The following is a 25,952-nucleotide window of genomic DNA, read 5'->3' on the forward strand; positions in this document are numbered from 1 at the left end:
CTACGCAAATAAGTTGATAATGAGAACCAAGGCTGCTTTTCTGCCAAAAGTGGGTACTCCGTTCCACTTGGGCCAGTCTGTCACCCTTCCTACTTCCTGCCCTCCTCCCCATCCATCTAAGGGGGAGGAAAGGCTTCATCGGTTTGACCCTAATAGGGCTGTAAGCTGCTATATTGACAGAATACGTGATCTCTGGCTGAACGATAAGCTGTTTGTTGGCACCATAGGCAAGATGAAAGGCAAGGCTGTGCACAAGAGGACATTGTCCAGGTTGCTCATTCTGTGCATAAAGATCTACTTCGCCATGGTGAACAAAGAATCTCCTGAAGGTATTAGAGCTCATTCCACCAGAACAAAGTCTTCCATTTCTGCCTAGGGGTGTACCAGTGGTTGACATTTGTAAAGCAGTGACCTGGGCCTCTCTCCACACCTTTGCGAAGAACTATTGCTTATGCTCTGAGGTAAGAAGGGACGGTCACTTTGATCGTTCTGTATTGCAAGATTTTTTGGTATAGGCAGACTAGCACCCACCTCCGACTGCAGGACTTCTTGGGGATTCTTTTCAAAAGGTGAGAAATCCACAGGTAGATGTATCCATCAAAAGAACAAGTTACTTGTCTTCGTGAATGCTTTTGCTGGTGGATACAGTATGTACCTGTGGATTCTTCACTGACCCACCCCTTGTCTTGTCTGTATATACCAAAAATGACGTCTATTTGAAAATGATGTATCCAATAGAGACTTCTAGTTGTGGATTCCTTACCTTTGAATTTACCCCAGGCGTTAGACTGGATCTGGAGATTTTTCTTCAAGCAATACCCTTGCGTGTCGGTAGGTGGCATTGGTCGACTCCGCGTGGGTCGTTGGCGTCGTAGTCTCCATGATGACGTCAGGAGTAGTATATAGATGCCTCCCTCGTGCAGTGATGTCAGTTCTTTTCTTTCCCCGCCACGCACTGATGTGGCCTCAACATCAGAGCGGACGAACTCAGCTGTCGGTGCACAGCCTATCACAAATGTTGTCACTATCCGGAGGTGGCACAAGGTGTCTTTCAGCAGTGGGGAGAGCCTTGGTTAGATCTGTATGCCTCTGCAGAGAACGCACAATGTCAGCTGTTTTGCACGTTGGAGTTTCCAAGGCAGCACTCGCTCGGAGATGCTTTTCGTCTCGAGTGGAACTCCGGCCTCCTATACGCCTTTCAGCCTATACCTCTTCTGCCCCGAGATCTCAAGAAAATCAGGAATGACCAGGCCCAAGTCATCTTGGTGGCTCCGGACTGGGCACGGAGAGTATGGTATCCAGAGCTATTGAGCATGTCCATTGATCCTCCACTCAGACTGCCTCTTTGGGCGGATCTTCCGTCGCAGCAACAGGGGACGGTTCTTCTCCCGAACCTGTCCAACCTCCGCCTTCATGTATGGAGATTGAGCAGTGACAGTTGATGGCTTTTGCACTTCCACCCGAAGTCTGTGATGTTATCTTGGCAGCCAGGCGTGCATCAGCCAAAACTGTATATGCCTGTTGTGGGAATAAATTTGTGGCATGGTGTACCAACAAATCTGTGGATCCCCTTTCTGCCCCTCTTTCCGAGGTTCTTCTGTTCTTTTGTTCTTTGGCCCAGCAGGGCTCTGCTTTGGGCACCCTTAAGGGGTATTTATCTGCTTATTTAGCCTTTCTTAGGCTACCTGATCAGCCCTCACTCTTTAAATCTCCTATTGTGAGTAGAGAAAGTGGGAAGAGTCCTGCCATTGTCCCCTCTGCGAGGGTTGTCCTCTGCCCGGGGCAGAAGAGTGGGCGCGGTCGGCCACACGCCCCCTACTGCGACCGGCCCGATAAGCCTGAGGGTTCAAGATACGGGTGATTGAGGATTGGGCTTTGTCTAGGGATTTAAAAGTGGACACAAATTTCCCAAGTTCTTTGATGAAGGCAAAAAGGGCCGTCCTGCACCACCAGTCCGGCCTCTGATGTCACTAGTTCCCCCTAGCTTTGTATCAATTATTGAGGAGCTGTAGGAAGCTGTCTGTGTATATACTATATCAAAATGAGATATAGTGTGCACAGAGTCCAGGGGTTCCCCAGAGGCTTAACAAAGGCTAAAGTAGATAATACGAATGCTTTCTTTTGTGGTAGTGTGGACGAGCAGTTAGGCTTATCAAAACGTAGTGCAAAGCAGTTGTTGTACACACTTGGGCAAATAAATAAAGCACACACACAATGACTAACTCAAGACCAATGGTTTCTATACAGCACAAATATAGTGTTACTTTATTTCTAGAACCACAAGATTCAGTTTGTAGGTAAATACAGTTGTAAGTATCAGACTAATATGTAGGAACACCACTTGGTTTCAATTTGGCAAGTTAAATGGTTTTCAACACTATAGCAAATATCTGTTTTCAAAGTTGACACTGGCAAAGATCTGTTTTCAAAGGGACTTAACTGTGTGCCGGGGGATGCCAATTTTGGAAGCAATGGTACATTTTTAAGAAAAGAACACTGGTGCTGGGGCCTGGTGAGCAGGATCCCAGCACACTCTGTCAAGTCAGCATCAATATCAGGCAAAAAGTGTGTGTGTGGGGGGGGGGAGGGCGTTAACTATGCCGAAAAGGGCACTTTCCTACAGGAGCGATCTGCGTCTCTCAGTAGAGATGGCGCAGTTGGTGTTACCTAAAAAAATGATGGCCCGTTTGTCCCAGCCAGGCAGGACCTCTGGAGAAATCAAGGCCATGGAGTATTTTGAGTCCTTCGTCATGCCTAGAATTTTGGCTAAGGGGCCATAAATGTCTGAGGTTATCCTGGTATGACCGCCAGCCGCCTTAAGCGGTAGATACCGTTGATACAGTTTTTGGGGCCTCTAATGTATTTGGCTAGAAAAGTGGCCATTCTGGCTTCAGTCTCCGGGGTGACTGTGACCTCCCCCGTGAAGGGAAGGTTGGAGACATTTTGCCCGAAGACAGTTTCAGACCTCTTTGTCCAAGGGCTGGGTTACGTAATCTTCCCGCCATGTAAGTGGCTACTTCATCCCCTGAAGGCCATTCATAGGAGTGAGGATACATTAGTTCCTTATGCCGTAACATATTGTATTGCGACGTTCAGATTCCTTCTGAGGAGGGGCCCAGCCCCTCTGAAGCGTCGGTCCTTGGTCTCCCCGGTTGTTTGTCATCGTAATCCCCATCTGAACCAGAATGAGAGCCGCCCAAAGGCAGTGGGAGGAAGAGGAAGAGGCGGAGGCACCTTCTTAGGGGTTGGCCGGTCATCTGGGTTGTGGTGAAGGGGGGAGGAGAGTCTCCCAGGAGTGCCACCTTGACTGTGGAAAAAGCATCCAGATTGACTCTGGGATTTTGAGGTTGTTTGCACAGGTTCTTGGTAGGAGGGGTGGTTGGTGACCCTAAAGGTTCAGGGGCCAGAGGCCCAGGAAGGTCTTCTCTTGAACGGAGGTGTTGGAGGCACTGCTGTGCTATTGCCATGAGTTTCTTTTCTAAGGGTGCCTCCGCATCAGAGACCACCTTAATGATAGAGGCGTTAACTGCATCACAACACTCCCCAGTGATTGGGAAATATGATTCCTCTTCAGTAAAGCAGTTTTCATACTCCTCCATTTTGTAGGTAAGTATGGAGCACGTTTTGCAGGAGGGAGGCACAGGTGGTTAGCCTGTATTAAAGAAAGTTATTAGTACTGGGGGATCCAGGTGATAAGGATAGCTACATTACAATATGCGGCAACAGTTACGGTGAACCCCCGGACATGGCATAAGCTGGCACAACTAACGGCTGTTACTTTTTTCCAGGGCCAAATCACCACCTGGGTCATGCCTGCACAAGGGAGTGGGCAACTTCTCTACTAGTTGTACCACTCAAAAGGGTGTCAGACTCCAGGCATGTTGGAGCTAATTGGACACTTGTATACATTTTTCAGCAGCAGACCTGCGAACAAGAGGCACTTCTGAATGGCAGCAAATTCCTCTCAAAGTGCCTCCGATCTGCAGGACCCTAGAAGAGAGTGGGCCCCGAGAAGACCGTTTTCTCCAACATGTGTTGATTGTTTGAAGGGTGTGCGCATCCTGTCCCTGCTGTGAGGGAAAGGCCTCACACAGTAAAATATGTGATAGAGGCCACAGATTGCGCGGCCAGCGTTCACACAGCCACTAATACGAGGCAGGAGACTGCCTCTGCTGTGGAGAAAAGGTGATTAGCGAAAACAGTCCAAATACACAGTTCAAAGGGACCAGGGCAGAAGCAACTCCTCCACTGAGACCGAGGAGCGTCGCCTCACTGCTTTGTGCAGTGCATAAAAAGGAAAAATAAAGTGATAATAACGCAATGTTGTTATCATTTTATTTTTCCTCGGGAGCAAGGTTAGGGCGGGACGGGGCTGGGTTGGGCAGGAGGAGGAGTGTAATGCACCATAAGTGTGCATGACTGTATGACCGGCGTGTTGGACCAGCCAAACGGGCATGCGCACTTAGCAATGTGCACAGCCTCCCACTCACTCTTTGAGCACCGAAACAGGCCGCTGAGGCCAATCACGACGCTGCTGTCATGCTGGTGACAGCAGCATCATGATTGGCTTAGGGGAGTCCGGGAGCCCACGTGCTTTTGTGCTGCAAGGAGTCGGGGAAGAGGATGAAGGAGAGATGAAACAGTCTCTTCCGATGGAAATTGTGTAGCAGCCACCACTTGACCAGGGTCCAGTTACTTATCTGCACACGGCTGCAAACAAGAAAAAAAAAATAAGAAGATGGAAAGGGGACTGAGCTGGATAAGGACAATCCTTGATTCTCACAGGATGAACTTTCGTCTTCGTGTTTCTTAAGTGTTATGGGAAATGAAGTTTTGTTTGGTTAATGTGTTTTTTTTTTTTACTTGGCTGCTACATGAATAAAAGAAGAAAGAATAAACCTAACCCTTGCCTCTGGGTCCTGACATAAAATTAACAACATGCAAAGGGCTGCCTTGATAAAGCCCCATTTGAGGTGCATCACAAATACGTGGTTGAGATTCATGCTGCAGCTCTGCCCATTAAGTCATGGATGCAGTCTCTGAAGAGTGAGTTTGTGCTAGCTAGCATGAGCCAAGTTAAAGCAGGTGGACTGGGTCTGTGCACATTACTCTCACAGCAGTGAGCGAAGAACCTGATAACTAGTTAACTGTGATGAGTTTGAGCAATCTACAGTTAAATTAATGGTGCAATTTGAAAAGTAAAGTCAAACACTAGGTAAACATAACCTGACTGCCCAACCTCAGTTTTAGGAATTCCCAACACCAGGAGTCACGACTATGGTAGACATGGGACTGGAAACTTTCTGCAGGAAGGGCTACCTTTTTTAAAGTAAGCGGGGTGTAGATAGGTTCATGTCTAGGGAAAGCAAGATGAAAGGGAGAGTGGACACTACTCTAATAACCCTAGAAAATCCACATGAAAGAGACAAAATTCAAACAAATCTCTATTGAGGAAGTTGGTGTATAGAAACTGAAAATGTTTATTTCTTCATCTTAGAGAGTTGGAGGGGATTTTCTGATGTCAAAATTCAAGCTTTGGCATGTTAAGCTGGGAATTGTGTTCAAAGAGGGAGAGCACATATGTGCAAGCCAAACAGTGTAGCTGCTTAGAAATACAGCATAAGTATATAATCTTCTCTAATATTCCTGAAGTGGTCGCAGCCTGTCTTGTGTTTTATTGGATGTATACACTGTAAAATGTTTATGGAATTGGTCAGACGGGTGTATTGCCTTAGTAGTAAAGTGAAGGGGCTGGTTGATTGGCAAAACCGCGTAGGTGAAAAAAACTGTACAATTCCCAGGGTTTTTTATAGTGTTGTAGTATATAGAATGATGATAAAAATTAGTGATTTAAATTTGAGTTTTCCTTTCCTGTGAATAACATCCCTCAGAAAAATCCCTAGTGGTGATACTCTATTTTAGCAGATGACGCACATCCTTACTGACACTTGGCGTATCTATGTTGTCCAAGCCAACAGTACGAGACATAGTGTACCTTCATCTTGTAATTTTTATTTCAAGGTAAGTTAGAAAATGTTTCTGTACATGTATACATTATAGTTCCCATTTTGTATATAAATCCCACTGATTTGATTGTGGAAATGAGCCAGGAAAGACTGAATGTACACCAAGATGGTGTAGTGCATACAAGAGGTGAAATTAAGTATGTGATATCAGTTGTATTCTTTTTTTACAAAGATTTTCTTAATTCTATAGAAGGTTGATTTGACATTGAAATCATGCCGACAACTCTCACAGCTGAGTGACCTTTTGCTTTTCTGTACTTCAGGATTCCTTTATCTTTACTTTTCCATAGAATGTCCATTGATGGAGAAGGCTGCTGTATCTTTTCCAATTTAATTACCTGTTTTACATTTCAGATGGCCAGCAAATAATAGTGAAAAAGCAGAAACCGATAACTGGGATGCCTGGGCTGTTCAGCCTTCCCTTACTGTTCCAAATACAGGACCACTAAGACAGCGATCAGCTTTCACGCCAGCTACAGTAACTGGGTCCTCCCCTTCTCCTGTTCTAGGCCAGGTAATTTGTGAAGTATGTGTACCTGAAAAACCTTGATAGCGCAGAGTAATGTGCTACTGCCTGTTAACAAGGACATGATGGTTTACAGATATTCTGGTTCTAATTTCCAATCATGATTCTCAAGACTCTTTATCTTTTTAAATATTTCTCAGCTGTTAACAAGCAATGGTGTGTTGTACATAACCATCAGAAGGGGCTGGGGAGGAGTGACTCCAATGCCCCAGTCTCTCCAACCCTAATGATGCAGTGATTCTACCTGACAGTTATTAATGTCTTCTTCCTTGACACAAATAAGAGACAGAAGCTGTTTCGACTCCCACATCCACTTCACACCTTTTTCGTTTGTTTTTTACACCACTGCCCCAAGATTTGGTCTCACCTCAGCTGTTCTAACTACAACAGTACAGGCTCTCATACTTTGATCCAATATTTGAGAATGTCAGTGCCACAATTTCTCACACTTCAGCGTACTGAAGAGCTTTTCTGGTTCCACTCATAAGAACCCCTGCATGAAACTACACCAGAACCCCCAGAATTCTAGTGAGGGCACCCCTGCACAAGTTGTATGGTGCCTCAAATCTCTCTACCGAGAATGTCAGTACTGACAATATGGTTGCAAAGCTGGGTTCAGAATACTTATCCTCCTGCAGCATCACAATTAACTCTGTCATGTACCACCCTAAATCAGAGAGCTTTGTGCACTGCAGCTAGAGACTGTTTCTCTGGCTCATAAGGAGCCCTCCATCTCCCCCAGCTGTACCACAAAGCCTGTTGGTCATCAAGCAGTATGGGACCAGGGGCATGTTGGGGAGACTCTGAGAATGGAAACATCTTGATTCTCCTTTTCCACACATTCTTTCTTCTGTTCATATATACCTCAAGTCGTCCTTCATCTATTATCACTCCCCCTGCTCTAACCCCAAAGTGACATCCTAATCAAGTAGTGGACATAAATTCCTTCTTTGCGTATCTACCACTATGGAGGCAGGCAGGATGATCAGTATACCACCATGCAACCCAAGACCAATGCCTTCACAACAGCTCCAACCACTTGGGTCTCTCCAGTCAAAAGGCAATGAATTCTCATTCATGAGTCTTCACTAGAGTGTACAAGGATGACGAAAAACACCCTTATTACCTGGAAACCCGTTTCCGACTATAAATGTTGCAGTATTTGCCTTACTGAATCAAAACTACTGTCTTTGACTTATTGATCCTACCATGCCCCTATGTGTTCTATTAAATGAGGTACATAAAGAAAGGTGATTAGTAATTGTTATACATATCGAGCAACAAATTTGTGTCTCATTAGCAATGGGGATCAATTATGTCATCCTCTCTCAATCAGTGCTGGAGTCAGTGATGACAATCTTAGGAATTCCTCTCTCCTTCTGAAAATACCCCATTGTTAGTGTACAACGGCCATTAATTAAAACTCCAAATTTAAATGAAGAAGCATGATAGAGTGCTTTAGCAAGAGCTGAGAAAGAAAGGGTACCCGATTACTCTTGCTCGCCACGCGTGGCATAGGTCAACTGAATTTTTGGGGGATGTCCAGGCATCCCTTATGGACATGCCCTTCTGTGGCATTTACCTGTTTGGCAATAAGGCAGATTTGGCTTTCAAGTGCGTTAAGGACAGCAGGGCCACCCCTGGTCATTGGGACTCTGTACAGCCCCATTCTGCATTTCCCCCCTTCCGTGGCTTCGGTAGGGGAGTACCAACTGCGTCCATTCTCACCTAGCCACCACAGTCAACAGGCTGCTCAGTCCTTTCGTGACCCAAGTCCCCCGACACACCTCCCGCCCCAACAGCAGTGATAGTCTACAAACCCCTCATCAATGACAGTCCATAACCTTGGACAAATGGGCGGTCCAAAGTGTTCAGCTAGATTACACCCTTCCATTCACGGAAGCCCCACTGCCCGTGCCACCATCCTTGTCACGATAGAGTGTGGACCACCTCTCCTTGCTGAGTCAGGAAGTGCAGGCTGTTGTGGCCAAAGGAGCCATTTAGAGGGTACTGACATCAGGAATATGTTGGGGTTGTTATTCCTACTACTTTTTGCTACTGAAAACTAACGTAGTCTTCTGCACTATAGTACACGTACCCTATCAACTACTACCTGAGTAAGAAGAAATTCAAAATGCTCACATTGGCTAAGGTCTTCTTTGTTTTGGACCCCGTAGACTGGATTGTAGCACTGGTTTGCTGGATGCCTATTTTTAAATTTCCACCCTGTCGGCAGTGATTTTAAGTCTATCTGCGGAGGTCAGAGGGTTCAAGCCTTTCCCTACCTCATCCACTTGCTGTTGTATTTGGGCTTGTCCCAGTTTTCGCACACCTCCAGGCTACGGTGGACCTCCTGTATTCGCTGGGGTTCGCTATCAATGTGCCAAAGTCAACCTGACTCACTCTCAGATGCTCTCTTTCATCTGAGCCATTATGGACCTGGTGCAATGTCAGGCCTCTCCTCTTGAGTGGTGAGTCCTGCATATTCAGGCTATCATTCTGATGTTTCAGCCTCTATCCTGGATTTCAGTGAGACAGACTGAGACAGTTGGGCCTCATGGCCTCCTGCATCCTTCTGGTAACACATGTCTGTTGGCACATATGGGCTCGGCAGTGGAGCTTGAAGTCACAGTGGGCGCTGTATCAGGGGAATCTCTCTAACCTGGTCCAGATATCGGAGGGAACTGCAATAGATCTGCAGTGGTGGCTGACGAACGGCGATTGGGTCAACAGCAAATCCCCCTGCCTTCCCCCACCCAAAGCTCACAGTGGTGACAGATGCATCTCTCCTGGCTTGGGGAAGCCATATGGGAGAGGTGGAGATCAGAGGACTCTTGTGGAGTTGAATTATTCACTTGTCACTGAAAGCCTTTCTTCCTTCCATCAAGGGGAACACACCTGCCATGTGGTATTGTAAAACGCAGGTTGGGGTGGGTTTGTGGATTCTATGTCAAGAGGCCCTTCGTCTCTGGACATGGCTGGAACGTCAGGACATATTACTGGTCCAGCAACACCTAGTGGGCTCCCTGAACACCAGGACAGATGAAATCAGCTGTTGATGCCTCGCAAATCACAAATGGTGTGGTGAAAAGTCTCCATGACTGATAAGAACCTTGGTTAGATCTATTCACCACCACTTAGAACATCCAATGTCAGCATTTCTGTTGCCCTGGAATTTCCAAGGTGGCTCTCGCTCGGAAACAAGTTTTGTCTGAAGTCACTTAGAGATGCTGGCGATACCACTTCATCCCGGAGTTCTCAAGAAAATCAGAAATGCCTGGGCACAAGTCAACCTTTTGGCTCTGAATTGGTCACGGAAGGTATAGTCCGGGATATGGTATCCCGAACTGCTGAGTAAAGAGCTTTGGTTCTCTGATCACGCTGACCCTCTGGGAAGGTCTGCTGCTGCAGTAACAGGGTGGTGTTCAACACCCAAACCTGTGCACGATCAACGGTCATGCATGAAGTTTGAGTACAGGCAGCTGACAGTTTCCAGCCTTCCTTTGGAAGTCTGCAAAGTCATATTGGTAGCCAGGTGTCCATCATTAAAGACGAATATACCTGCTATTGGGACATGTTTGTGGCTTGGTGTATTGACAAAAATGTTAATAGGTCCTTAGTGTCTGCACACTGATCCATCAGCTTTCTGCTGTGGATCATACGGATATAGAGCTGATCAAAGCCATCTACCAGCACACAGAGGTACTGCTCAAAGTAAATCTGCTGCATGGGGAGTAGCCTAAGGTATGGGCACTGCAGCTAGATAGAGCCTCAGCCATATAGGACATTTCTGAAGGTAAGTAACTTCTTTGGTACCTGCTTTGCTACAGTATTTATATTAATGAAGTTGGTCCCTTGGTCGGGGCGTAATTTCTTCCTCTAACCAACCTGACCGCTCACCTAGACATCTGGTGATCCATTGCGTATGATAAAAATGGTATAACATCCTGAAATCCTTTGTTGTGTTTCCTTCAGTAGAGAAACATATATTTGAGTTGGACTGCCCTGTACTAGTTCCGCAGTATTAACTTTCAGGGCAGCCTGAATTAGTAAGTACTTAAAAAAATATTTTTGAGGGATACCAAATTCCTCTTTTATTTGTTGAAATAATTTAAACATGAATAAATTAATAATCCAAAATTGAGACTAAATATACACCTATTTTCAAAAATTTAATATTTGCCCATTATGAACAGTGGGGGATCTGAAAAGCGGTTTCCAGGAGATCTGAAACTAAAATACACCCACTCCATGGAGTGATCCTTAAAAAAACAAAAACCTCAGCATGTCTTTCCCGATGCTAGCCAGCTCAAGCGAGCTGTTAAACTTCACGTTTAAAAAAAAAATGATAATGTGTGCAATTAAAGTATCTAGCAACAGCAGACTGAGAATAATATCCATTGCTACATCAACAAAAATTGTCTGCTTTTTTTTTTTATCACTCAGCAAGCCTCCTACAGAGAGCAGTCCAATAATAACATTGCATGTTGGGAAGAGCCCATCCTGGATTGGAAATAATGCACATCTCAGAGAACATCTGGGCCTGTGGTATCCCCAAATGAAAGATGTAATAGTAGCATTTATTTTCTTAAGCCAAGGAGATGGTGGATACTCTACCAAAGCTCTCAATAAATATCATATTTTGAGAAGGATTATCATTGTAGTAATATTGGTCCTACCCATAGGTGTAAATTGTCATGCTCTTCCACTTGTTAAGAAGTCAAGAGTTCTTGAAGAGGTCTCTAATAATTAGCATCCCTCTAAGGTTTATAATTAGAAGAGATGCCTAGATATGTCTTGTTTACTGTATAGGTTAGGTGTATTTTGTGGTCCTACATTAAAAGCTCTGTTTTGTCTGGATTAAGTTAATATCCTGAAATATTTACAAATTCTGATGCTGCATTTCTAATTACTAGAAGGGTTATGCTGGGGTCTGAGATAGTGATCAGGACATTGCCTGCATAGGCTACGATCTCAACCTTGGCTGAAGGAATTGTTTTGAGGTGTTTTCATTTGTTTTGGCAATCCCTAATGGGTGTGAGTATAAAGGCTGGATCCATTTGAGGACAACTTGACGGAACCCATATTGTACCAGCAGATGCCAAAGAAATGGCCACTCCACCCTAACAAATGCCTTTTTTCTCATCCGTTGTGATGATAGAGAAGGGATTAGCTGTGGTTTGTGCCCAGTCTATTAGATTAGTATGGGCGGTAGTGTCTCTACTCAGAATAAACACATGCTGTCATGAAGTGACCAAATTGGTCTCCATGCAATGATAAGGTTATACATTTTATATTCAATACACAATAAGGAAATTGGTCTGTAAAATTCCATAGAAGTGGGCATATTATTTTTGTATTTATTTATTGTTTTCTAGTTTACAAAAGGCCATTATGTTTGTTACCTCCCACTTAGGATAGCATCTAGACCCGCTGCTTTACCTGCAGGACTCTTTTTATATTTTTTAATTTTTTTTTGTCAGTAATGGTGACTGATATTGTCTGTCGATGATTGAGATTTTGGCCACGTTAATATGAAATGAGCCATATCACTCTTTATATGATTTTTCATGGTTGTATAAACCTGAGAGTAGAATTTGATTGAATGCCTTTGGTGTAGCTAGATCATTAGTGGCTCTTTGTTCTGCTAGCGAGTGAATGGCCAATGTTCTTTGGGGGGTAATTTGAGCACAAGTTTCTGCTGCTAGCAAAGAGCCCATCTTGTCACTATGTTCCATTCTTAAGAATTGAAAGGAGTTGGAATGCCTGAATCTGCTGTTCTGGGTTTCCTGTGCTTAACAACCTAATCTGTGATCTGATCATACTAACCTCATCCTGAATTGTATATTGCCTCTTGAATACATTGGTTAGTAGAGACATACTTATTTTCTAAGGCAGCAAGTCTAGACTTCAAATACCGCTCTTCCAATAATTTAATCTAGTTATTACATACACTCATGTAAAGACTCTGATACCAGCTTTCAAAGAATCCCACAATATAATGTGGTTAGCTGTACCTGTTTTATAGTAATATATTCCTTAACAAACGTCTTATCACAAATGCTGTAGTTTGCTCTTGCAGGAAATATTTATGGAACCGCCATCTTGGACATAAAGGATTAATATTCAGCAAAATCCAAATGAGTGGTACGTCATCTGAGAGATCGTTTTTCATGGCTCCAATCCCCCCCCCCCCCAAAATGATGATTTGGGGAATATTGATTGTGTGGGTATAAAGAAGGTAAATGAACCAGATTCTGGGTTCTGCCATCTCCAGAAATCTCTTAGAGCCAGTCCCTCTGCTGGAAGATCTATGGGTTTCCAACTTTATTCATACGAAAGTGCCATAGTTCCCTTAGGGAAATAATATAATTGAAGACTTTCTTAATTTGAGTTTTGGGAGGAGGACTTCACAGGACTGATGGAGGAAGAAGTAAGCGTAAACATATCCAGGTTTATAATTTGATATACATGTTGAGGATGATGCAGCTTGCCAGGATACAGAAACACTCACCACAGGAAGTGTAGCTTTATTCAAGTAGCCCTTCACTTCCAGATAACATGACATTGTGCCATAATATTATAAAAAGAACAGGTGCTACATTTAGGTTCCACATAGATAATAAAACAACAGAACAATATTTTTCTGGTTTGGAAATTGAGCATAGGAAACCTCACTGCTTACCTCTGTTGTCAACAGAAAAGAAAATAAGTGTTCTTTAAACCAACCACAACAAGGGTTGTAATTCCTGGAATAGACAAATATATGGACCCAAAGTATATCAAGTACTATTTGGAGCCAGACTGCTTACCCGCACCTGCAGCTAGGAACAGTGCAATCTCAACAGCTTTGTGTGGTCCACCACCTGATAAAGATTGTAAAGGCAGATGTGAGGCAGCAGAAAGGAAGATGGAGACTGCAGCAGCACTTCAGTGGCATATAGTCAACTTTAATGCATTCCTCAACCGATATGCTTATCAACAGTGGGGCGAAATTTACAAAGCTTATATATTTACGAGCTTTAACTAGTGGCATAGTGGTTATACATTTACATACTTATCAGAAGCTGGATTCAATTAGGTATTATAAGGGTTCATGTTAGAAATGGGGTCTCTAGTTGGCAGTCAGTTTACACCCTGTCCGAGTAGGGACCCTCACTCTAGTCCGGGTAAGGGAGTCACACACCTAAGGTAATCCCTGCTCCCCCTTGGTATCTTGGCACAAGCTGTCAGGCTTATCTCAGAGGCAATGTGTGAAGTATTAACACACACACACACACAGACACACACACACACACACACACACACACACACACTGTAACACAGTGAAAACACCACAAAAGTACTCAACACCAGTTCAGAAAAATAGCCAATATTTAGCGGAGTAAAACAACCAAAATGACAAAAATCCAGCATACACAAATAGTTATCACTTTTGAAAGGTTTAAAAGAATCTTAATCCTGAAAAATCAGTGGCTGTATCGTTATAACACACAGTACCTTGAATGCTTCAAAAACAAAGATGATGGGGGCCACAAATGAGGTGATGCATCGGAAAAGCAAGCAATGTGTTGATTATTTCCTTGCTGGAGAGGCGATACGTGGATTCTTTTCCCGCTGGGCTGGCAAAGTGTTGATTCGTTACTACAGTGCAGCATTGATGAAGAAAATAACGCCCAGGGACTATGCGTGAAAAATCCAGATGCACATGAGCAATATATCCGCGCTGAAGCAGGAGATGCGTCTAGTTCGCAGTCACTGCATCGACTTTTTAGCCGCGGTGCTGGCGCTTCATTGATTTTTCTGACGCAGTGGCCTTGGTGCATGGATTTTTCTTCAGGTTTATCAGCTTCCAGTTCCAAGGATTCACTGACTGGATTTGGCATCACTTGGCAAGTTAGGACTCTCAGCAGAAGAGCCCAGGCACTGGCAGATGAAGTCTTTGATGTCCCTGAGATTTCAATCAGTTCAATCCCTTGGAGAACCTTGGAAAGCAGGATTTAAAAAGCCAAGTCCAGTTCTTTCACTCTCAGGACAGAAGCAACAAGCAGGAGGCCAGCACAGCAAAGCAATAGGCATAGTGGCAGTTCCTCCTACAGCATCCAGCTCTTTTTCCTGGCAGAATGTCCCCAGTCCAGAAGTGTTATGAAGTGGGGTCAGCAGGCCAGTACTTATACTTATTTTGGCCCTTGAAGTAGGCAAACTTCAAAGGAAAGTCTTTTGGTGCGCAAGACCCTGCCTTTCTATGTCCTTACCCCAGACACACTCTAGGGGATTGAAGACTGCTTTTTGTCAGGGCAGGCACAGCCCTATTCAGGTGCAAGGGTCAGCTTCTCCCTGCACTCTAGCCCAGGAAGACCCATCAGGATATGCAGGACACACCTCAGCTCCCTCTGTGTGACTGTCTAGAGTGAATTCACAAACTGCCCAACTGTAGGAAGCTGGCCTGGTGTGGTGGTGTGTGGTGGGTACCTAAGGTACTTGCACCTTATTCCATTTATCCCCTATTAGTGTAGTGTAGGCAGTGCCTAGAAGCCAGGTTCTTTAGAGCAGTGTTTTTCAACCTTTTTTGGGCAAAGGCACACTTGTTTCATGAAAAAAAATCACGAGGCACACCACCATTAGAAAATGTTAAAAAATTTAACTCTGTGCTTATATTGACTATATATAAAGTAATTCTCTTGAATAGGAATCAAATAAACGCAAAGAAAGTATTTTATAATTACTTTATTATGAAATAGTAAGTAAACAGAAATATGAAAAAAAATTTATAATACTTTATTCAGTGCGCAACCTGGGCCTGTTTGGCTGAACGGGTAATGGTGAGGGGTCTCTAATTTAGTGCATCGTGCTCCCAAGTGGACAGGAAAACAAGACTGTCCTTGGTTGCTGTTATTGTGCCCCTACCCTTTCTCCTCTCCCAGCTCCCCTATTTCCTTCCCCAGTGCCCTTTTCCCTCTAGGTTCCCGTGTCCCCAGGAGGGACCTTACCTTTGCAAGCCACGACCCTCCTGGGTCGTGGCTGGCTCCTCGGCTGTTCTGCTCCGGCTCTTCTCCGTGGTAGACCTCCTTCTCCTTGTCTCTCGTTACTGCCGCTCTCTCGTCCTCCTCGTCCCGCTCCTCGACTCTAGTTCTTCCTGACTTGACCTCCTTCACTCCTTCGTCTCGTCCTGACCTCGTCGCGCTCTCCCTCTCCGCGTCTTTCGGCTCCGGCCCCTTTTCACCGTTGCTGCCCCGGAAGTCCTCAAGCGTTTCCCTGGAAACAGGGAAACGCGTCATCGACGCCCGGAGCGTTCCCATGGAGACATGGGAACGCGGAACTGACTCATCGGGCTTTCCTGGCGAGAAGCTGGTTGGCGCTGGCGTGGACGTGGTCGTAACGACCCGTTCACAATGTCCTACTGTGATAGGTCCAGGCTGGAGTCTGGACCAATCACAGCCCGGACATCAGAAAAGTGGAGGGTGTCCCCCTGAGGAGCGCCAATCGGCGCCCCTGCTGGCCGAGGGTGGGGTCAAAAACCCCACCCCCCCATACCCAGGAAACAGTCCGGCGCCCACCTAGTGGGCGAAAATGTTACTTTTTTTTTTTTTTTGAATCTTTCGAATTTTTCAATTTTTCCCACGGCACACCAGGCAACATCTCGCGGCACACTAGTGTGCCGCGGAACAGTGGTTGAAAAACACTGCTTTAGAGGTAGCTGTGGATGAGCAGCCAAGGCTTATCTAGGAGACATGCAAAGCTCATGCAATACCACTGTAGTCCTACAGCACTCACACACATGAAAGAAAACACTTAGTGTTACAAAAATAAAGGTACTTTATTTTAGGGACACAGTACAAAAAAGTAATATAGAGGCAACCTTGCAATAGGAGGTAAGTAACACACTAAATATATACACTTGTTACCAGAAATAGACCTAGAAAGTGGTAGAAAACAGTCAAATGCAGCTAGACAATAGTTACCCTAGGGATAAACCCAAACCATATACTAAAAAAATGGAATGTGAACACAGGACCATCACCTAGGTAAGTGTAATTTGTAGATGGAAGCTGGGGTTACTAGAAAACACCAAAGGTAAGTTCCACCGTGCCGCCTAGCGACCAGGAGAAAAGGAGTAAGTTAGTGGATTTTCCCCAAACCACCCAAAAGGAAGGAAAAGAAGAAAATGTAACACCCAAACAAGACTGCATGAAACATGCAGTGGATTTCTGAAAAGGAAGACTGGTGGAAGAAGGGGACAAAGTCCAAAAGTCACAGAACAGTCCAGGAAGAGTAGGAGCTACTACCCACCCAGCTGGGGATGCAGAAGTTGGTCAACTGTGATGGGAAGAAGGTCAGTACTGCAGCCCTGGAGTCGGTCAAGAGTTCCTGAGAGATGCAGACGACGTCCCACGTTGGAAGAAGAATTGCAGTAGGGTGTTGGTGCAGGAAATCCACCAACAAACCTTGGCAACGTCAAAGGTTGCGGTTGGCAAAAAGTGAAGCTGCTGGGGACCAGCAAGGCCTAGGAGTACTCAACCCAGGAGGAGGAGTCATAGGAGATCCTCAGAAACACACAGAGCCCACAGGAGCAGAGGCAGCACCCACAGGAGTCCCACAGGACAGGGACACCGGAGTCACAGAAGAGCCCATGCAGCATGACTGAAGAAGGGTCCCACACCGTAGGAGAACCATGCAATGGGCTGTGCATTGCAGGTAGGAGTGCTGGGGGCTGGAGACACTCATACCCTGAAGATCCCTGGGAGGAGATGCAACCAAGCCTTGGCAGCTTCGAGACGCAATGCACGGGGTACTGTCCTGTATGGGAAGGCAAGGGCTTACCTTCACCAAAGTTGGGCAGCTGTCAGAGAAGACCAAGAGGACTACTCCGGACCACCAGCCATGTTGTAGGATCCACACAGCTCAGGATAAGAGGATATCCACGTAGCCGGTTATCGTTGCAGTAGGTGCCTGCGGATGCAGGGGAGTGACTCCTTCCCTCCAAGGGAGATTATTTCATCCTTCTCGTGCAGACTGAAGACTTGCTGCCCTCAGAGGATGCACAGCTGTGGAAATGTTGCAGAAGCTCGAAGAACCCATGGAAACAATTTTGCCAGAAGAGTCTTCTTTGTGGATGAAGATTGTCAGTCCTGGAGGTCCAGTCGTGGTTCCAGTGGCTAGAAGTCAAAGTAAGGTTGCAGAGGAGTCCTGCTGGAATCTTGCAAGCCCAATCTGAGGACCCACCCTGGAGAGAGACCCCAAATAGCCCTGAGAGGTGGATTGATCACCTAGCCAGGTGACCACCTATCAGGAGGGGGCTCTGACGTCACCTGCCTGGCCTGGCCTCCCAGATGATCCCAGAGGTCCCTGGCAAACTTGGATTCAAGATGGGAGAACCCAGGGTCCCTCTGGAGGAGCTCTGGGCACCACCCCTGGGGTGTGATGGACAGGGGAGGGGTCATTTCCCTTTCCATTGTCCAGTTTTAACGCCAGAGCAGGGACTGGAGGTCCCTGAACGGTGTATACTGGCTTGTGCATGAAGGGCACCAAATGTGTCCTTCATAGCATACCAGTGGCTTGGGGAGGCTACCCCTCCCAAGCCATGTAACACCTATTTCCAAAGGGCTAGGGTGTTAATCCCCTCTCCCAAAGGAAATCCTTTGTTCTGCCTTCCTGAATTTGAGCTGTTCAAGCAACAGGAGGGTAGAAACCTGTCTGAAGGGTGGCAGGAACTGGGGCTACCTGGAAAACCCTGGAAGACTGGTAGGAGCAATGCTGGGGCTCCTGTAAGGAGCCCCAGAGTGCATAGAATCATAGTTCTAATGCTGACAAGAGTATTTGGGTATGATTCCGACATGTTTGATACCAAACATGCCTAGGATTGGAGTTACCATTATGTAGCTGGACTTGTGTCCAGTACATGCATAAAATAGCGTCCTCGCACTCCCAAAGTCCATAACATGGCTCTGGAGTTTGTGTGGGCACCTCTGCTAGTGCAGGGGTACCCTCACACACAGGTACTTGTACCCTGCCCTCTGGGCTAGGAGGGCAAGCCGTTGAGGTGACTTATAGTGACCTGGTGCAGTGACCTAAGGTGAAAAAGGGTGCATGCACCCTTTTACGCAGGCTGCAATGGCAGGCCTACAGAACACTTTGCATGGGCTTGCCATGGGTGGCATAATACATGCACCATATACTAGGGACTTACATGGGGGTACCAGTGTGCCAAATGTGGGGTGAAAATTTTTACTAGTTACCAAGTTAGAAGGGAGAGAGCATAGGTACTAGTGTCCTCGTTAGCAAGATCCCAGTGAACATAGTCAAACACACTGACAACAGGTAGAAAATGGGGGTAACCATGCCAAGAAAGAGGGTACTTTCCTACGCACCCCCCACCCCCCTTCCCCAAACAAAGGACAAGAAGGCTAACCTTGCCAGGTGAGTTTTCATTGTCTAAGCGGGAATATCTGGAGAGTCCATCTGCATTGGATTGGTTACTTCCAGGTCTATGTTCCACTATAAAGTCCATTCCTTGTAGGGATATGGTCCACCTCAACAGTTTGGGATTTTCTCCTTTCATTTGTTTTAACCATAGGGGCTTGTGGTCTGTCTGAATAATGAAGTGAGTGCCAAAGGGGTATGGCCTCGGCTTCTTCAAGGCCCAGACTACAGCAAACGCCTCCCTTTCTATGGCTGATTAGTGCCTTTCTCTGGGGTTCAACCTTCTGCTTATGAAAGCTACAGGCTGGTCCTGGCCCTCTGTGTTAAGTTGAGATAGAACTGCCCACACCCGTACTTCAGAAGCTGTTTGTACTATGAACTTCTTGGAGTAGTCAGGGCTTTTTAACACAGGTGCAGAGCACATGGCCTGTTTGAGATCCTCAAAAGCTTTTCAACAGCTAGCTGTCCATAAGACTTTTTTAGGCATTCTCTCTGAGGCAAGGTCATTAATAGGGGCTACAAAGGAGCCATAATTCTTAATGAACCTCCTATAGTAGTGGTTGAATCTGGCCTCCACCTACCAGGTGGCCCAGATATACCACCTTCCCCTGTCCTTTCTGGCACGTAAAGGCCTTGATAGTAAGGCCTGCTTTTTGCAGAGGTTTCCAAACATTCCAGAGATGGACCAGGTGGTCATCCCAGATGGAACTAAAGACAGCTGGATCAATTAAATAAGCTGCTCTGTGGGCTTCCAATCGTTGGTGGATTGTATTCACCTGCCTTTGAAAAGTGGCAGGTGCATTTTTCAAACCAAAGGACATCACTGTGAAGTGACGATGCACTCCAATGGCTGAAAAAAAAAGTTTTTGGTTTAGCATCTGTCAATCCAATAGCTTGGAGTCAAATCAAATGTGCTAAGATACTTGGCAGATGCTAGTTTGCTAGAATCTTTTGCACCTCTCCTTTGATGCAGTCTTCTAACATGGTCAGATTGCCTATAGATTTAGCTGTTTATGGGCACACTGTCCCCTGTATCACTGGTGTGCTCACACCATGTTGTCTTACCAGGTGTGTGAGAAAACAGTTCTAAGAACTGCCCTAGGAGGTTCCTGCAGTCTTCTTTTTGATATTCAGAAATACAGTCTGCTAGGATTACTCCATCTACTGAGCCATCAGCTGCAGTGTTGGAGAAAAGGTCAGGGAGAGGGTCACTCTCTTCCTCCTGTCCCTCAACAGTATAGTAGGCCTTCAGGCGGTTCACATGAAGCACCCTGAGGGGGCTTCTGGGAGTGCTTAGGTCCACCAAGTAGGTGACCTCACCCTTCTTCTCCACTGTTGTGTGGAGACCCCTTCACTTGTGTTGGAGTGCCCTGGGAGCCACTGGCTCCAGGACCCACACTTTCTACCCTGGCTGGTAAACAGTTAGGGACGCCTTCTGCTCATGCCACTGCTTCTGCAGTTCTTAGCTGGCCTAGGAAAAGGACCCCTAACAGTGTATCCCAAAAGAAGTTCAAAGGGGCTGTAGCCCGCTTCCTTCTGAGGAACCTCCCTGTAGGCAAAAAGGAGACATGGTAATAGGACACCCCATCTCGTGAGTTTTTCAGAGACTCATGATCATGCCCTTGAGAGTTCTGTTAAACCTCTCTACCAAATCATTGGTTTGGGGTGGTAAGAGGTGGTGAACTTGTAAGATACACCTCATTCCTTCCCAATTGACTTAAGGTATGCAGACAGAGAGGACCAAGAGGACTACTCTAGACTACCACCCGTGATGCAGGATCCACGCAGCTCAGGATGAGAAGAGGTCCACACAGCCGGTCGTCATTGCAGCAGAAGCCTGCCTGTGGATGCAGGGGAGTGACTCCTTCACTCCAGGGGAGATTCCTTCTTCTTCTTGTGCAGGCTGAAGAGTTGCTGTCTTCTGCGGATGTACAGCTGGGGAAATGTTGCAAAGCTGGCAGGAGCCATGGAAACAAAGTTGCAAAAGAGTCTTCTTTGTGGATTTCAGCGTTGTTGGTTCCTGGAGGCTCCAATCACAGTTCCAGTGGCCAGAAGTCGAAGTGGAGGTGGCAGAGGAATCCTGCTGGAGTCTTGGAAGCCGAATCTGAGGACCCAACCAAGAGAGAGACCCTAAATAGCCCTTAAAGGGGGATTGGTTACCTAGCCAGTTAAGCGCCTATCAGGAGGAGGCTCTGACTGGTTTATACACAGAGGGCACCGAAAGTGCCCTTCAAAGTATACCAGTGGCTTGGGGAGGCTGCACCTCCCAAGCCAGTCATACCTATTTCCAAAGGGAGGGGGTGTTACCTCCATCTTCCAAAAGAAATCCTTTGTTCTGCCTTCCTGTGCTTGATCAGATCAAGCAGCAGGACAGCATAAATCTGTCTGAGGGGTGGCAGCAGCTTGGGATGCCTGGAAAACCCTGTAAGACTGGTGGTAGCAATGTTGGGGGTCCTCTAAAGAGACCCCAGAGTGCATGGAATCATACATCCAATACTTACAACAGTATTGGTTTATGACTCCGACATGTTTGATATCATACATGCCCAGGTTCGAAGTTACCATTATGTAGCTGGACATGCGTAGTGACCTATGTCCGGTAAACGCATTAAATGGCGTCCCGCACTTACAAAGTCCAGGCAAATGGGCCTGGTGCTTGTGGGGGCAACTCTTCAAGTGCAGGGGTGCCCTCACACACAGGTACCTGTACCCTGTCCTCTTGGGCTGAGAGGGCCTACCATAGGGGTGACTTACAGTGACCTGGTGCAGGGACTTGTAGTGAAAATGGGTGCATGTTCCTGGAACCCCAATGCCCTAGTTACTATACACTAGGGACTTACACAGTATGCCAATTGTGGAAAGAAAAGGTACATTTACAGGAGGAAGCATAAATACTGGGGTCCTGGTTTAGCAGGATTCCAGTAGACACAGTCAAACACACTGACAACAGGCAGACAATGGGGGTAACCATGCCAAGAAAGAGGGCACTTTCCTACAAATAGTGAAAACCGAATTTAGCAGTATTTCACTATTAGGACATGTAAAACATAGCAGTACATGTCCTACCTTTGACATACCCTGCCCAAGCGGCTGCCTTGGTCCTACCTTAGGTGTGGCTTACATGTAGAAAAGGGAAGGTTTGACCCTGGCAAGTGGATACACTTGCCAGCCAGAACTGGTAGTTCAAAACTGCACACACAGACACTGCAGTGGTAGGTTTAAGACATTTTTATAGGGCTACTCATGTGGGTGGCACAATCAGTGCTGTAGGCCCACTAGTAGCATTTGATATACAGGCCCTGGGCACACACAGTGCACTTTACTAGGGGCTTTCTAGTAAATAGAATATGCCAATCGTGGAAAGACCAACCACCAATCCAATTTAAAGAAAGAGCACGTGCATTTTAGCGCTGGTCAGCAGTGATAAAGTGCCCAGAATCATCCTAAAGCCAGCAATCACAAAATTCAGCAGAGGGTCAAAAACAGGAGGTCAGAAGTCAACAAGACAGGGGCAACCACGCCAAGAGCTGACCGGTCTAACAGTTCACCTCTCTGCAGCTGTGACTTAAGCAAAAGTAGTTCTGCAACAAATTTTTGCTGTACCAATTACTAAAAGATTACCTGAAGGGGCTAAACTGTTACAACACACAACATTAGGTACCAGTACTTTGGTGGAATTTAAATACAGACTGAAGGGAGGGTCAGGCAATCAGTAACGACAAAGGCAGGAGAGAGGGGCGGTAGAAACATAGTGGGGGGTAAGTACACAAGGGATCCAGCTGAAAATGACGCACCCTGATTGAATTCTTAACTACAAAGTAAGAAGTAGCACTTAAAAAAAAAAAAAAAAGAGCACTGGAAGGGCACAAGTAATAATGCATCCATGCTCTGGAGTAGGGACAAACACCAAGAGGAAGAAATCCTTCAGCAGCTGACCAATAACAAGCAAGCAAATGTGTGATAGTGAAGCCAACCAATGATGACTACTGGATGGCATCTAAGCCCACTGTTAGGAAACAAAAGGTCTCAAAGAGACAGCTTATGCACTGTGGAGGCAAGACCTAAACATGACTTTAACGAACACTTCCGGACCTAACCAGTAGATGACAGAATTATGCATACCATGCAAATTTAGAATAATTTCAAGGTAAAAAGCATATTTACATGTAAGTGACTGGTATTTTCTCACAAGTTCATGTTTGTCATTAAACAGTGCAAAGAAGCACATCAAAGTAGGGCATTTCTGCGTATTTTTGCAGTTTTATTTTATGACTACTAAAACCAGGGGTGCAAACGCTTTACCAGAGGAAAACAATGTTGCACTATAGCTCCATCCTCTAGTATACTTAACATAGAGCAAGGTCTCTTACTGCCCTTAAATGGGACTAATGCAATTTCTATTTACATAGCATCATAAAAGAAAATGAGGCAATCCATATTGTAAATGGGAACTCGGAGGAACATTTCTGTACTCTTGTTAGACAGGAGAAGCATCATTGAATAGAATCCAAAAATATTTTGAGAGTTACTTTTGTAGAAGTATGTGTTTTAAATCTTTTTTTAGTATCCCCAAAGTGGTATTTTTGAAACAGTTTATATTTGGACGTACAAAGCCCAAATTGCGATTCAGTGACTTATTACTGAACCTTAGTTTGGGTTCTGTTATTCAGTATTTGGAAGGGGCATTTTGAGGACATCCCTTACTAATATCGAATACAACTGGCATGTATGAATGTTTTGTGACCGAAATGCAGTCACAAAACATTCGCAGTTTACCACCAGTTGAAAGTTGATGGTAAAAGGTGTCCCCCAAGGGATCCCTTTCACTTTGAGAAAGGTTGGGAAAATATTTAATAGCAGGCAGAGGGGCCCCATGGACCACTGCCTACTATTAAAAAATGAAACTTCGTAGTTTCATTTTTTTCTTTACAGGCTGCATTTGCAAAAATAATAATATTGCTTTATTTAAAAGTATTCACAGACAAGATGGTCTGCTGACCCCAGCAGGCCACTATCCCTGTGATGGCAGCGAATAGTAGTGTCGCAAATTGCGATCTACCTCATTAATATTCAAGCAGTGGGTCTGTTTGCAACCCACTACGATTTGCTAATGAAACTCAAAGGAGTTGTATACATTAGGACTAGCGATTTGTTAAAAGAAAAAAAAAACACTTAGGTAATCGCTATTCCTATTTTTCGTACTGCTAGCCCAGAGTTATTTATATGGGTGGCACTGGCATGCATGTTCACGAAGAATACAGGAAGGAAAGCTTTATGCCTACTTTCTTTCCGTTTCCCTACACATAGTTTGGGTTGGCAGGGAGGTCTAGGTTCCCAGAAGGTTGCTGATTGACCCGTTTGGGCATAGGCAAATCGTCTGAAACATATTGGCAGACTAGAGATGCTAAAACCAAGGATTCCTAGAAGGCATCTACATTTTTGGTTTTAACTGTGGTATGGGATCCCACTAATACAATTATATGATTAAATCCATATCCATTTCCAATCTGTAACTGGACCGCCGGGAAGTGTCAAGAAGTTACAAATATAGATTTCCCAGAAGCAGTTGAACCCACCCTAGCAGTATTGTCCTGCTAGTGCAAGATGACCGTGATGAAGCATGCCACCATTGGGTAGGTTGGATTCCTTTTCTCAATATTTTATTCCTGTACGGTACAGCACTAAATACACATGTGCATAAATATTCATAGGCCTTTGCATTCTTTGCGTGTGTTCATATTGTATTGGGAGGAAATGCAAAGGCCTCATTACACCTCACACTCCATTTAATGTGTTTGAGTATCTCATCTACCTCACCAGTATTTTCATGTTAAGTCAGGTACATAGTCATGAAAATCATCATTTTTCTCCTTTGAACCAAAAATTGAAAGCAACAGATACAAGATGAAAACATACACATCTGAAGTCTTTTACAGCTTTCCAAACTTTTCATATTAAGTATACATTAATAAAGACATAATTGATGTATTAAAAAGAATACTAAGGATGTTCACAAACTGTTATATATATCATCTTCTGGCCCTGACAGAACCTCAAACGCATACAAATGGACAATGTTTTTTCTGCAAAAGACAGCAAACCCTGCACTGGGGCACCGTAGCATGTAGAGAAGGTTCTTAATGTGCATAATTTTCCATGAGGCTATTGGTCCTTAAAGACTTTTCCTCACTGCAGTCATGTCTATGGGCTGTATCAGGGAACTGTAGGCAGTGTCTGTTCAGGCACCTTCCTCCTGGGCAAGTTGATACTTGGTGTGCAGACATCCACAGGATCTATGGCTCTTTATATGAAATCTGTTGTTTTGATCTTAAACCTTTCATTGTTACGTACATATATTTTTGCCACGTCTGCAATTCATCTACTCAAGTTGAGTGTGGGGAATTCAGCTGACTTCCATTAAGTTATCAGTTATTAAGCCAATTACCAAGCCAAACCTAAAAAACTGCAATGTGTGTATTTCTTTGCCAAGCCATCAGCCCAAAGACAACACACTTTAGGCTACACTAGAACGGTTCTACCGCTAAATCAAATAGCGTGTCAGCCATCACACCATTTTTTAACATTTCATTTGTTGCAGGAAGGGCCCACATTGCTGAAAAGCTTTGACATACTAATCTAGATAGGAAAAAGCTTTCAAGTGCTGGCCTGACGAGGAGCATGGCCCGATGAACTATGTCACCCAGTGGTGAGTGAGGGCTACTGTTCCTGTAGTCTAATGCATGTGGTTACTGATAAGACCCCCTTCCCTATTTGGTGGAATGGAGTCCTTTCTTTTGGAACAGTGCATTTTATTTTAGTTATAGGATTATGTAGGGAGGTTGATGAACTGGACCACATAATTCTCCCTAGTTTTGTATTCATAATTCTTTTATGGTATATGAAAAGAAAGAACCTTTTGGTGGAGTTCACACAGGTGAAAAGAAGGAAGACTGCGTTGGCAGATCACAAAGGCTGTGGGA

General features: G+C 45.2%; 1 protein-coding gene across 3 annotated transcripts in view; it reads left to right on the forward strand.

Moving 5' to 3' along the window:
* ITSN1 (intersectin 1) overlaps nucleotides 1-25,952 on the forward strand; it is a 1,130,286-nt gene that overhangs the window by 639,686 nt on the left and 464,648 nt on the right. For all 3 annotated transcript variants that reach the window (XM_069202488.1, XM_069202489.1, XM_069202490.1), the window contains exon 22: nucleotides 6,381-6,540. In XM_069202488.1, the coding sequence (XP_069058589.1) occupies nucleotides 6,381-6,540 (160 nt within the window). The remainder of the gene's footprint in view (nucleotides 1-6,380; nucleotides 6,541-25,952) is intronic.

This window comes from Pleurodeles waltl, chromosome 8 (genome assembly GCF_031143425.1).
Source record: "Pleurodeles waltl isolate 20211129_DDA chromosome 8, aPleWal1.hap1.20221129, whole genome shotgun sequence".
NCBI classification, from domain to species: domain Eukaryota; kingdom Metazoa; phylum Chordata; class Amphibia; order Caudata; family Salamandridae; genus Pleurodeles; species Pleurodeles waltl.